A 15,252-nucleotide genomic window follows, 5' to 3' on the forward strand; every position below is an offset into this window, starting at 1 on the left:
ATGAATTTTCAAAGGGATATAATCCTTGCTAACATTTTATAATGACATAGATGTTCAAACAATAAAAGAAATAATAATCAGATAACAATATTGTTGGAAACATGCAAAAAAATACATTCAAGCAAATTTTTAATTTGGTCATATACATGCAAAGAATATAAATATTTAAATAATTTACAAACTGTATTATATTGTAGTCATTTAAATACAAAGGGAAGATCACTTGAAGTGAAAAAATACCATGGAATTGTAACTCTTCAGTGTACAATGTTTAGAGAAGGTCCAAAACAAGAATGGAGTATATCATAAAGCATAAAAAAATATTTAAATTTAAAATTATTCTATATTATATTTAAAGCTTTCATATGCACCAACACGGAGAGTTAACTTATACATACACATAGTCATGTGTAGATGTATAACACGTTAACACTTCAGAGTAAAAACAAGAGATGTTGGTAAAACACTTATGCCCCCCCCTCCCCCCAAATTGAAATTTTTCCAAGTCCAAAAGGCCATAGCTCTGTCAAAAATGGCACGATTGTACATGTACCCAAAACAGAACTTGACCAAGATAGTCATCTGATAAAGCTGTAAACCAAATTTTATTTTAGTATGTGCAACCTCTGCAAAGAAAATGAAAGGAAACTGCAAAGAACTGGAATTTTTCTAAGTCCAAGGGGCATAACTCTGTCAAAAATGGTGCAATGGTACCCAAAACAGAATTTAATCAAGATATTCATTTGATAAATCTGTATACTAAATTTCATCTCAGTATGTGCAACGGTTGTGAAGAAAATCAATGGAAACTTCAAATAATTGAATATTTTCTCAGTTCAAGGGGCATAACTCTATTAAAAATGGTGCGATTGTACCCAAAATAATCTTGGCCTAGATATTCATGTGATATATCTGTATACCAAATTTCATTTCAGTATGTACAACGGTTGAGAAGAAAATGAACAGAAACTGCAAATAATTGGAATTTTTCTATGTCCAAGGGGCATAACTCTCTCAAAAATGGTGTGATCGTACCCATAACAAAACCTGACCTAGATATTTATGTGATGTATCTGTATAACAAATTTCATTTCAGTATGTGCAACGGTTGCGAAGAAAATGAACGGAAACTAACTGGACCGACAGACCGACAGACAGCAGCAAAGCAATATGCCCTCCCTTCTTCGAAGGGGGGGCATAATAATTGTTCCTAATTCTTCCTGTTCCCTTGTATGTCATTTCAGATTTTTTCTTTTAGAAAAGGAAGAAGAAAACAAAATAATTATTAACAAATATCTGCAATACAGTTACACAGAAAAAATAATAATTAAAAAAACAAACTTATAAAAATTCTTTAAAAACACTAAAAAAGAAACCCATTTTGTTACAAACTTGCATTAGTTACTGATTACCATAGACAAATTACTGATTATCATAATGTTGTATAATACATGTACACTCCTGTACTAAAATATGTATTGATTATATACAAGGGATAATTTTTATATACAGCTATATATACAAAGAAAATTCTTTCAACAGATCTATCAAAACAAAATATATAGGGTAAAAAGAAAACAGAAAAACAAAAATATACAACTTGTGAACTGCAAGAATACATGTATATCAAACTAAACACTAGAGACTAAAATCAAGTTTATGTCAACAAAAATTTTGTAAACATTGCATCAATAATTTTATAATTCAGTATTTGGCACAAATGAGTAAATATTCTAAACTGCGATACACTGACTTGTTTCTTAGTTGAGGGGTAATTTTATAGACAAAATGTTTTATTTAAAACATAAGCTTTGAAAGTAAATCTGAACTTTTCAGAAGATCTGTAAGGCTCTTGATTGAATTATTGGTTCTCTTATGAGTATCTATAACATGGTCCCTTAGACCTTAAACAGGGTACAATGTCATCTAAAAAATGGTCATGGGTCAGTCTAATTAGTCTATTTACAAGAACTGCCATTGATCAGGGTCGGTCTATTTACAGGCACTGCCATTAGTCATGGTTCTGTCGTGGACATTTTTTGGGCTGTAATGTTCTCTACAGAATTCCTCGATTCTATCACAGGCCACAGACACTTTAGCTTTGGGAATGGTTAATACTATCCGGAAAAAGTTAGGAAACTGGAAACACTGTAAAATATAGAGATAATAACCGTAATTCTCAAAAGCAATTGTAAATGGTTACATCAGTGACTGTACCGAGACATATTGTTATGGAGACCTACCTTAGCGGGGAGACAAAAAACACTTTGTTCTTTGACCATGTTCTCAGTGAATTCCACATCATCTTTAATTCCCGGGAAATGCTCTGTATCAATGCCAATCTGTAAAATGAAGACTTACAATAAGTCATGTTATAAAATAACATCAATAGTATTCATACAGTGAAATCTATTTAACTGACATTCACTGATAGACAAACTTTATGACAGAAAAGAAAGAATGTATTGCACAGTGCAATGAACATGGAAAGAAAATATAGGTCAGATTTCACAGTGATACAAATTGCATTGGTGATAGACACTTTTCAATGTACAACCATACCAGAAGTACCACTGTACAAACCCACCAGAGTATCACTATAACTTGAACAGATAACTGTACACTACTACAACTCACCATCATATACATGGCACCCTGAGGCTCCACTGGCTTTAGGCCTGGAATCTTAGAAATCCTGTCATAGAAGTTCCTAGCATTCTCCTCCACATACTTTAAAGTATCCTCAAAGAAATGCTCTGGGGTGCCTGACAAGATATCTGGAAGAGCGGCTTGTACGATGGAATTAGGACCAAGGAGTCGCTGAGTCAGTCTGACTAGTCCAGGCCGTACGTCCTTAAAGGCGTCATGGCGATCGTGGATAACGATCCAACCAAGCCTCCAGCCAGGGACTAGAAATCTACAATTACCCACAATTAAGTTTGATCACACTTGTTTTAGTGACTTGTTGCCAAAATGTGGCTGAAATATTGCCAACTTAGCATGAAATGATAAACATTCCTTAAATAACTTTTTTTTAATGATCTTATTACACAAATCTGATTAAAATATTTTACATGACTGGTAATTTGAAAGGATAATTTGATGAAACAATAGTAAATCAAAAGACTAAATGATTTGTCTAAGGTTATTGCTATGATTCTCACCTTTTAGTGAGTCCACTACAGGACAGTATGGGGACGTCATCGGACAGAGATCCCAGGGAGTGGTACTGATTACCAGAAAACACCTATAAATTGTGATTAAAACTGGTCAGTTGAAATATACATTACGCAGGAATATTCTTTAACAAAATTTAAACAGAACTTGCTATTTCTAGAAAAGTTTTAGAACATTTATAAAGATCTTGTATTATATTCATGTAAAATATGGAAGTCTCGTCTCGTCAGGTGCAAAACTTATGAACAAGCTTACAATATTTGAAAAGTAGGTCTACCTTCAAGGTCACTGGTAAAACAACTGATCATAAAATGTTATTGACACAGCTTATGCATATATTAAATTTAAAAACCCTCTTACTCTCATTCAAAATTTATGACAATTAACAGTTTACATTTTTGTGACATAGGTTGACAAAATTTTAATGAATGAGATTTAATGTCCTAATGCTTTTGTAGAATGGGGAAAAAATAATTATACATCACTGCCCAAGAGCTTGCTACAGATTCATATTTCACTATACTAGGCTAGAAATAAAATCTTCATATAACTGTACTGATGTCATTTTATTTGAAAACTTTAAATGGTGCTCTGTTGGCTGGAAACTTAATTTTGAGAATAAATTTATACTAAACTTACAAAATGTTCATAAATTTCATCAGCAATGATGGGAACTTTGTGTTTCTTGGCGAGTTCTAGGATTGCCAGCAGGTGGTTGCGGCTGAAGACAGATCCACACGGATTGGACGGATTATTGATGACGATGGTCGCTGTTTTGTCGTCTATCAGCGAATCCAGGTGATCCAGATCAACTTCCCAGTTCTTCTCTGGCTACAAATGCGAAAACAATCTATCATGAGGTTATCATAAGAAACATGAAGAAATACTGTACTGCAAATTCCAATGTATGTATTTCTATTCAACTTTTACTATTACGTACAGGTTTACCATCACTTTATAGTTATTACTTGTCATATAAACAAAATTTGAATGAAAAAAAAATTTCAATTTTCCGATTTGTTTTTATTTTTTATGTACCAGTAGGTTGTAGTGCTTGACGTTAATGCCGTGGGACTCGGCCAGAGTTTTATAGATAGAGAAGCCCGGCTGAGGTACGATGATATTCTGTCCTGGGTTAGCCAGCACACAGATACACAGATCCAGGGCCATAGAACACCCACCAGTCAAAATCACATCCTAATCAAAATAAAAAATATCACAATTGTTTAATAGTTGAATCATAGCATCATCATGTTATTTGATAAATGTGAAATGATGACAGATTTATTATATGTAAAAATATTTTCGAACTTGTTTACACGATTTCGTTCCACATATGGAATAATTACAAGCTCGCTCTCTCCAAAAACAATGCATTTATGCATACCAAGTTGTCATAATCTTATACAAATATAATGACAATTAAAATGTTTCATAGACTACATGTAACAAGTTAATGTACATACTTTTGAATGAAGTTGAAATTAACATTAAGATTCAGCGCCATAAGAAGACAGCAGCAATTTTATTACAAAACACATTTAGTAAATGGAAATGAAAGTGTCATATTTACTGTAGGTGAAATAAATTTTAGGATCAGGCCAGGATATAAACTCTACAAATCTGTATCTGAAACAAAATCAGGCAATAATAGCAAACCAACACAATGGACCATCCTTATCTTAAAATATTTGAAACACCTTACAAATTAGTCTCTATGATTTATATCTGAAATCAACATGATTATATTTATATGCTGTGGCTGAATATGTTCACCTTGACTCAATGACAACATCTCAAAATAAATTTTCATCCTCTCATAAAAATTTGTTTTTCCACATTAAAAATAAAAATATTTCAAAAGCAATATAATTTGAAAACAAAATATTTAAAAGGAAGATGCCTAGGCGCCACATTGCTCACCTAAACAGTGTGGCTAGGAAAAAAGAAAAAAATCAGTTTAATATTTAAAAGCTTAAATGCATAAGTGGTTCCGACCAACCCATAAAAGGGAGGGGTATGATTTGAACAAAATTGAATCTACTAAAGGATGCACATATTTTTTTTTACAAACTGCGACTTTTTTCCTACTAGTTTGAATTTTCATAGTGACCCCTCTCTTATTGTTGGGGGGTCATGATTTTAACAAACTTGAATCTACACCACCTGAGGATGATTCCATATAAATATGACCAATCATGGCTTTGTTGTCCTTGAGTAAGAATTTTTAAAGAAGATTGTTCCTATATATTCCCATGTAAAACTGATTGTCCATTGTGGTCCCACCCATTCCTAGGGAGACATAATTTGAATAAACAAGAATCTACACTTCCTGGGGATGCCTCTATATAAATATACTAGTAACTAATCATGGCTTTTGTTCTTGAGGAGGAGAATTTTAAAGATTTTTCTAATGTATTCCAATGTAAAATTTTGATTGCCCCCCTGTGGCCCCACCCTACCCTTTGGGGACAAGATTTGACAAATCTGAATCTACACTATAGCCATGCACGGGCTTTCACATAAATTTAATTTTTTCTGGAACAGCTCAGAAAAATGAAAATTTCATACAAAGAATTATGAGGCAGAAGAATTCTATTTGTGTGCTAAGTTAAATCAGACCAAAAACTGTAGGAATTTAAGGTAAGAATTTTACAATTACTTTTAACAGAAGTTTTTGTTTTTAATGTGTGCTAAGTTAAATCATGTATCCAACATGAATCAAATTTTTCTTTCAGTGACCTTGAACTTGCACAGATGACCTTGGGTGTCATGACACAATAGGTCATGAGGTATTTTTGTGAATTTTACAATTACTTTTCCAGTGACCTAGAACTTCCCCAAATGACCTTGGGTCAAGGTCAACATCTTTGTGTGAAGTACCAAGTATTTTTGTTTTTAATAATTTTTCTTCCAGTGACCTTGAACTTCCCCAAATGATGGCAACATCAATTAACAAAATCAAAAACTGATGCAGGGAACTTTGTATCAAAGTGTGAACTATTTGTGTGCCAAAGTACTGGTATACTGAAATGAGATCAAAACTGCAAGTGGAGTAGCATTTTGAAAAATATTTTTACAGACAGATAGATAGATAGATGACGGAACCTTACTATTTGCGAAAGCTCTTCCGGTCTCTTTCCAGGGGAGCTATAAACACTTACTATGATGTTATGACAATAATGAAATGTTGACTGAATAACATACTGAAATGGATAACACTAAATGCCCTGGCCATTTCATGGAGGGGACATTTGCACTTTGAGTTTGAAATTCATATAGATTATTTTTCTCTTTAAAGTGCAACAAATTCATGTTTTATTTGTTTTGTCAACCACCTAAAAATATGTAATGTAAGTGGCCTTGAATTAAGCTAGGATACATAACAGCTAGTTGTCAAAAGAGCACTAATTTACATAGCTAATAGGGATAACAACCAACCCCTGTCAGGCACATTAGTTTTTATGAAGTACATTTAAAAAAAAAAAGATGGAGAGAAAGAGGGAAATAGAGTAAATATTCTTTTACTTAAAGAATAAAAAAACCCCTGAAATCTCTGATGAGACTGTAGCTCTACTGGTTTGTACTTTATACAAAAGAGAAGAAAAGGGACACTCTGACTTGAAACTATGCAACAGCAATAAATAGTGATACTTTGTTTTGTTTCTTTTTATGGCAAACTTTATTGCAATCAGTCTAACACTGAAAAAGGAGCTAATTTAACATTTTTTTATTTAATTAATAGAAAGTTCCAAGATCATAATTAATACCGTATAAGTGGAAATTTTAGCGAGACGCAAATTTAGCGATTTGTCCTTAAAAACTGGTAATATTAATGTTATTTTATTTTAAAATGCCACATTAAAGAGGCTATTACAAATACAACGCAATTTATTTTTAATGATATTAGATTTTAGCGATCTCGGCACCCTCGCTAATAATGCCAAAATTAAATCCTCGCTAAAAATTCTACTTATACGGTATTAAATTATTCACTGATTACATCTAGCAAAATTTTATTATATCATTCCCATATATTGCGACATCAATGGAGGACATATCAATCTAAGGTATATTATATTCAATAACATGAAAATACGAATTCAAAATTATTTCCTGTGTGTGTACACTTTATGTCAACAACTTAACCTGGCCATATGCCTGCTGTCCAATTCGATTTTTCATAAATTATCCAGACAGAAATTTGCTTGATATTCAATTTTTAAATCTCTTTTTCATTAAAATGTCAGTATTCACCTTAGCTGTGAGTTTTCTGTTTGGGGTTGATGAATATTTGGCCACTGCTTCTCGGGACTCCTCATAACCTGCCATAAAAAAAAAACAAAACACAACAGTTTTACTAATGAGAGACAGAGATAAATGAATATGCTGAGAAGGCAAATAAATGTTCCAAAACAAAGTCTGCCTAGCAAAATTTATTCTCAGTTCATGCAAATAAGAATGGAGCAGCTGTGACTCTACTTTTTGTTGACCTAAATCGTCGGAGGTCGTACCTATGGAAGGGTTGTAGCCATTGTGTTTCTGACCATGGATCTTGTTCACGAGACAGGTGTTCACATGCTCCGGTATTGGCAGGTTGTTAAAAACAGTCGGGTCTCCTGTTTATGAGAAATACACATTAATATACTGACTACCTGTTAATTAATATATTGACTATTCTCCAACCTCTTATAACGTAATAATGTGGTTGTTGATCTAACCTTTTACATCTAAAGTTCAATGTTTTAAAGTATCAAGTGTTTTTTTTCCTTATATAACTGGTACCAATAATCGGCACCAAAAAGGTTAATTTTTCCCAATTTTGTGACCAAAAATTCCCAATTCAACTGTGAAGCAACAGACTATGACGACATCTTATTTCTTTTTAAATGAAACAATGTACAAGTTGAGTAATTGTTTAACTTCTGCTTAAATCGAAAGTAGAGAAAGTCATAATCTGGCAGGACCTTTGGTGTAAAAAGCGTAGTATCATACATTTTGACAAACTGAAAGCATGAAAATGTGGAAAACATGGGACATTGATTAAGAAAAAGCAATATTAAGTACTTGTTGCTTATTCTTTAAAACACGTAGTAATAGGTAATTAAGTTGGAATAAGTGCAAAATACGTTTTATTTGATTTAATGAGAGAAAATTCTCATTGTTCTTCTTTGATGTTATTTTTCCCAATTGAACCAGTACCAGACCCTTTCCCAATGGGTGGAAAAAAATCGCTGGTATCATTGTTCCAAATATTTACATAATCACCAAGTATGTTAAAATATGGAGAAAACTTGTCTCAAGATGAACTTAATTAAGATTGCATAACTTGAAAATTGTCATAAATAAATCTATATAACCATAGCTGGATTAATATCACAATGACCAAGCCTGGTAAGGCATGGCATTCACAGACCAAAACATAAAGTTGTTTATCAACATATAATATTATTCTTAGATTTTTTTTTAATCACCGACCAACAGATAGAGAAATATTTCATTTTTTTTACCAATCAATAGATAGCATATTTTTTCCCCATTTTACTTATAATAGATAAGAGCTATATATATATATATTTCTTCACTTTTTACTGACCAATAGATAGAGCTTTTTCTTCAATTTTTATTACTGACCACTAGATAGAGTTATTATATTTTTTCTTCAATTTTTCCTGACCAATAGATAGAGCTATATATTTTTCCTTCACTTTTTCCTGACCAATAGATAGAGCTATTATATTTTTTTCTTCAGTTTTTACTGACTAATAGATAGAGCTATCATATTTTTTTCTTCAATTTTTATTACTGACCAATAGATAGAGCTATAATTATATTTATTACTGACCAATAGATAGAGCTATCATTTCTTTATCCGGATTTGGAGTAAGCTGCATTGTGTCTACGATGTTACGGATTGGATTGAATGTCTGGTGGGACATCCGAGAAGCTGGCACTTCCCAGTTCATCCTCATCTTTTTACTTGGTGTAGACATTGTTAATCAATCTGTAAAGAATAATTAATATTATTAAGGAAATTTCTAAAAAATTGTTCTAGAAAATAATAAGCAGAACTGAAGGTTCCTATTTACAATTCCACTGGTAGTCTCTATGCAAGCATTTTTTTGGGGTCAATGTATCAAGATCCTACTGCTTCATCAAAAAGTTAACAGCATATATCATGCAAATAAGAATGGAGCAGCTGATTATAAAGCGTATTATAAAGCGGATTATATATCATGACGATAACGAGTCATTCCTTAAATCAATTGACTTTTAATTCATTATCAACTCTATTCAATTTTAAGTTAAATAATTTATTTGTAAGCGCCACAAAAGTTTAAGAGCTTGAAGAATTTAGAATTTTATATTGGGCAATAAGCATTTTCATTTAACATGTGCATCTCCATTAACCAAAAAATTTGTATATTGTACATTCTTAAAACTGCCTCACATATGTGCAAGTGAAATAATTTTGTTTTTGAAAATCTGTGAAGAAAATTGTTACTAGACAAGGTATCTGAAAGAAATATGGCGGAATACAGCTATAGTTGATATGAAACAAATCGCAGGTGAAAATGTCGCCTTTTTAAGAATTCATAAACTTATGCAATTTATCCTTATCCAAAAAGTTCATCTGAAAACAGTGGTCAGAGTTTTCAATGTCACAGTTTTTCTTTATCTTAAAGATCTACTTTGTCTATCTTAATTCCATTAACTCAAAATATTGACTTGACACAGACACCAAGAAAGTTAAATTTTCATCACTGCCAGTACTACATTTATCACCTGGGACATTAAAGTGTGATAATAACATAATCTCTAAAAGCTGATCTATTGGACATTTTCTCATTTTCCATGAAATAAGCAAGCTTTTGCAATAAAGATTTCAAAAATAAAAAATAAAGGGCACCAGAAAAATGTTACTATATAGTAAGTTTCTTCATCTTGATAATCTATTTTCTGGAATGCTGACTTTTTTATTAAAGTACAAAATTTCACTTGTCAGTGGGGACAACTTACAGATTTCCTGATCAATTTAACTTATCCAGGACATGAAGTGAACATATTTACAAGGTTACTTAAACAGATGAGTCAAAAGTACTGACAACTAAAATTGTCAGAATCTTTTATTTTAACAATTTTTAGGAGTATTTGAAGAAGATTCAGAATTTTTTTTTTTTTTTTTACATTTAACAATCTGAAATACAAGCTCCTATATGGTATAGTACTGGTTTTAAACTTTAAAAAAGCTTAATATCTCTAATTCTACATAACTTAGTGACATACTGTTGAAGTCTGTCTATAACCATCGTCGCAAACCACGGCCAACAATGCCCAACATGTACAATCCTTTCCCATTCTGGCCATGGTTGAACGAGGAGAGAATTCTTCGTAGCTCATTAAAATATTGACCAATGCGAGTAAAGCATAGTCGGATGATGAACTTTTGCGACCACATATCCAATCGCAGTATGCAAATATTTCTTGTAACGTTGATCACAGTTGTTGATTTCAAGTGCTATGGAAACAAAACTTGCCACTGACTGACTATGACATCACAATAGAGAGGCGTAATTATTTAAGGAATGACTCTAATTCTTGGCCAGATTATCGAGTATAATATGGTTTGGGTCAACACAGCGGATTAAAAAAACTTTATAATCCGGTGCATTTTGCAGTTATACTCGATAAGAGGTAGTCATTCCTTAATTTAATTTTAAAATAATTAAACAACTGGGGATGTAAAATTGTGTTGTTTTTATTAGTTCAAATTTAGCAATAATACAACCGTAGTAACGGAAGTGATGGGAAGCAAGGGGAGGTAAAAACTGATACATAGTTTTAGCAGCCATGATGCACATGAGGTAAATCGAGCAACTGTTTGAAGTTAAAGGTACATTTTAAATCTGGAATTTTTCATGAATCCGAAGGACTGGAAATGAGGGGATTGATGGATACAACAAATTAGCAGGGGGTGTTACCAAACCAGATTATACAAAATGTTATGCGTTCCTTTTTGGAAATCAACCAATGAGAGACAAGAATACAAACAGAATTAAATTATTCATTATTACAACACTTTTTGTGATCAAGCAGCCACGGGTAGGAGAGAGAGCTATAAATGCGGACTCCCGACCGTGGCTTGAGACGATGGTCTATAGCATTATATAAAATTTGTGATGACTTCAAGAAAATTTTTTTTTTGTAATTATTACCGGTATAATTTTCAAGTCATATTTCAGGGCACTAAACTAAGCTTGCTTGAATAAAAATATTGTTTTTTATTATATGGTCCCTGCAACCAGCTAGGTTCAAATTAATTAATTTTAATATAAGAAGTGCATGTAGGCCTTTCAATTTTTTTTGTCTCAATGAAGTTAAAACAGTTTACTCACTTCTACTACATGTATACTGGTCACTTCTGGAGATTGTGAAAATAATAACATATATACTGTATCATATATCGATATAAAAACATTTACCTATTGTAAATTTACTTCACAGTTATTTATTCACTAAGTTAAGCTGTTGTAATAATCTTCTATCGTGTAAACAAAATGCAAAGCGCAAAAATGCAGTTCTTTTATATATTCAGTCGAAAACAACCCACACACGTGGTTTTACGCAAGCAGTAAACAAGTTTTGATCGTGACGTAAACAACTTATTCATCATTCATGTTTCGTATAAAAACACAATGTTTAAGTCGATAAACATACATAAAACACTGTAATATACATATTCTAACAAATTATTACGAGAAAAACAACAATTTCTCAAAAAATACTCACTTTTAGAAGGAGAAATACTTGATTTTGTTCTCTCTAAAATTCTATGTCCTTGACTTCGGGAAAGGTTGCTGAAATTCTGAGATTTCATTGGTTTAAAAGGTGGGACGGGCAGGACAGATATCGCCATCTAGTGAGTAAGTAAACAACGGAACATTACTCGGCTTTTTCCGTCGCGATTTTTCTCTGATTTGACGGAAAAGGCCGAATGATTGTTCAAAGTACTGAAAGTAAGCATACTTCCATATGGAATATTAACACACTTTTTTTTGCCATCATCACTTACTTTTTATAACCCCCGCTTCAAGCAGAAAGTGATTTCCTGTTACGTAGTTGATTATATCACAGTTGTACAGAACAATATGTATTCGTGTTTATTAAAGTCTTATCAATGCAACAAAATGATAAAATGTCACTTGTAAAAAAAAAAAAAAATCAGTGAGCGGGTTTTTTTCCCCCCCCCCCCCCCCCCAAACCCCCCTGAATCCGCCACTGATATCACTGAATGAAATTTGATGAGACTTTCACAGAATCTTTATTACATATTGCCATTGTGACCTCCTATTTACTTTTATATACCCCCGCTTGGAAAGTGGGAGGGTATTATACCCCCCTCCCCCCGCTTGAAAAATGGGAGGGTATATAGTAATCGGTATGTCCGTCCGTCCGTCTGTTACGCTTTGGGGTACCCATCTCTTATCCGCAACTCCTCTTATACTACTGAGTGAAATTTAATGAAACATTCACAGAATCTTTATTACGTATTGCCATTGTGCGCTTCCTATTTTACTTTTTTATTCGGCACATATTTTATGTTTCCCATAGCAAAACATGGACATTGCCATTATATTCTTTCCTATGACGTCACATATGGCGGCTTCTGAATAACATTTGATATGACGAGTTATTCCTTTTTACACATTACCGTAAAACAATATAATTATAGCCAACTAGAGGCACTGTGAGCAGTGAGCTCACTAAATGATATCCCCGCCTCTCTTATGATAATAATGGAAGAAGTTCATGTTTTGCTGTGGCCGGAAAACCCAAAATATGTGTCGGATCAAAAAATAAAATAGGAGGTGCACAATGGCAAATATGTAATAAAGATTCTCTGAAAGTTTCATTAAATTCAACTCAGCAAGGCCGTAACTAGGCTCAAATTTTTAGTGAGGCAAGGGTGCTGGGCATTCCTAGTACAATATGGGGCAAGGGTAATGCCTGATGGCCAGTGGTGAGGGTTTCCAGGAGGAGGGGGATCCTGAAACCTGGGTATTAGAAAATAAAATATTTAATCTTAGAAAGTGTTTACGTTTTGAATTGTCGCCTGCATGGCACAGTGGTAAGAGCGTATGCTCTAATTAAAGTCGCAGACTAAGGAGTTGATCCTTATATCGCGGGCTCAATCCCACTGCGGGATGTAGAGACAGGTCCTTCGGATGAGACCGTAAAAACCGAGGTCCTAAGTCACAGTAAGTGATGACACAAACAAGATCTCGTCGTCAGTGACCCTGAAAGCCCAGCAGTACAGATTTAAAACTTGCAGCCCTCCACCGGCAAATGGTGGTCAGATGTCTCAATATGAATGAGAAATTCTTAGAAAGGATGTTATAAACAATCAAACAATATACAAAACAAACATTTTTAATTATATTTTACATGCGTTCTAAATGAAAATGAGGCACCTGGTGAGATGAAAGATTGACAGATATTGAAACAAAAGTTGAAATTTTAATTAAGCACGAAGACACACTTAATTTATAAGTTCAATGTAAAACATTTTCACTTTTCAGAAAACTCTAGTCTAAAAATTTAGTGAAGCATTTGCCTCACTTGCCTCAATGGTAGTTACGGCCTTGCTCAGTGGTTTAAGAGGAGTTGCGGATAAGAGATGGGTACCCCAAAGCGTAACAGACGGACGGACGGACATACCGATTACTATATACCCTCCCACTTTTCAAGCGGGGTTTATAAACATGGACATTATGGGAGGCGGGGCATCATTTAGTCAGCTCATTGTTCACAGTACCTCTAGTTTTTTTTTTGGGGGGGGGGTTGTTTGTTTGTTTGTTTTTTTTTTTTTTTAACTTTTTACACATATTTTGGGTTTCCCATGCAAAACATGGACACTGCCATATCATGTTATATTCATATGGGAGGCGGGAGTATCATTTAGTGAGCTCATTGCTGAACAGTACCTCTACGTGTTTTTTTTTTAAAAAAGAAGTTTTTTGTACTTTCACACAAATTACTCAAATACAAACGAACCTATACATGTATGTAAATAAATGTACAAGACAATATGAAATAAAGCAAAAATAAGAGGTAACTAGAGGTACTGTGAGCGATGAGCTCACTAAATGATACCCCCCCCCCCCCCACCTCCATATAGTTATAATGGCAAAGTCCATGTTTTGCTGTGGCCGGAAAACCCAAAATATGTGTCGGATCAAAAAGTAAAATAGGAGGTGCACAAAAACAATATTTAAAAAGATTCTGTGAAAGTTTCATTAAATTTCACTTTATGGTATAAGAGGAGTTGCGGATAAGAGATGGATACCCCAAAGCGTAACAGACGGACGGAAGGACGGACGGACGGACGGACGGACGGACGGACGGAATTAACGATTACTATATACCCTCCCGCTTTTCAGGCGGGGGGTATAAAAACAAAACTAGTGTGAAAGAAGAGAGAGAGAGCACAAAAAGTATAATTTGCTCACGTGACCCATGACTATATAGTGTGGTCACGGTGTAAATTAAGGAAAGGAATAAGTCGATCTTTGATTTAATGGTTTAGTCGTTGCTCCCAAAACTCAAAACTTTGCAGGGGTGTTTCTATCTAGTTGGAGTACCTTTTTGTGAAAAATTGGAAAAAAATGGACGTGTGTTTAGAAGTGTGTAACATTAAAAAATTATGGCCTCTCAAAATAGCAATGATAACAATTCACAGTGTAATCATACTTTGACGTCGAGAGTCACCAGAGCATCACCACAGATGTCCGCTATTCATGATTGCTTGCGGTCAATTGCCGTTAAATTGGACAACATCAATATTTTACAGCAATCAGTAAATAATATGAATCGAGATCTTTGGGATGAAGATGGGTATATAGATGAGCGTATCATATACATCGGCCAACAACATGCGTGGAGATAACGTTGGAGAAATTGAGACGCTGAAGAATCATCTCCTACTTTGTTCAGCTGTTGTTATACCCCCGCTTGAAAAGCGAGAGGGTATAAATACAGTGTAGTAATCGGGATGTCCGTCTGTCTGTTCGTCTG

General features: G+C 33.7%; 1 protein-coding gene across 1 annotated transcript; it reads right to left on the reverse strand.

Annotated features, from left to right (window-relative positions):
• Positions 1-1,232: 1,232 nt before the first annotated feature.
• Positions 1,233-12,080, reverse strand: LOC134237505 (tyrosine aminotransferase-like). The gene is made up of 10 exons (XM_062719592.1): positions 11,968-12,080; positions 9,023-9,181; positions 7,692-7,796; positions 7,435-7,502; positions 4,216-4,374; positions 3,817-4,008; positions 3,165-3,247; positions 2,638-2,917; positions 2,244-2,342; positions 1,233-2,148 (listed from the first exon to the last, which is right to left on the reverse strand). The coding sequence occupies exons 2-10, from the start codon at positions 9,168-9,170 to the stop codon at positions 1,993-1,995; spliced, it is 1,290 nt and encodes a 429-aa protein (XP_062575576.1). The 5' UTR covers positions 9,171-9,181; positions 11,968-12,080; the 3' UTR covers positions 1,233-1,992.
• Between the last annotated feature and the right edge of the window lie 3,172 nt (positions 12,081-15,252).

The sequence above is a fragment of the Saccostrea cucullata genome, unplaced genomic scaffold (assembly GCF_032062105.1).
Source record: "Saccostrea cucullata isolate Sc308-1 unplaced genomic scaffold, CSIRO_AGI_Scuc_v1 ctg289, whole genome shotgun sequence".
In the NCBI taxonomy this organism is placed as follows: Eukaryota; Metazoa; Mollusca; class Bivalvia; order Ostreida; family Ostreidae; genus Saccostrea; species Saccostrea cuccullata.

What these genes read in the sequence shown, in the direction of transcription:
- LOC134237505 (XM_062719592.1), bottom strand. Translation starts at nt 9,170, where the DNA reads ATGTCTACACCAAGTAAAAAGATGAGGATGAACTGGGAAGTGCCAGCT. An exon ending in TCAAGCACTACAACCTACTG is followed by an intron (nt 4,009 to 4,215) that starts GTACATAAAAAA and finishes TCGCATTTGTAG; the next exon opens with CCAGAGAAGAACTGGGAAGT. An exon ending in AGGGTGCCATGTATATGATG is followed by an intron (nt 2,343 to 2,637) that starts GTGAGTTGTAGT and finishes TTCATTTTACAG; the next exon opens with ATTGGCATTGATACAGAGCA.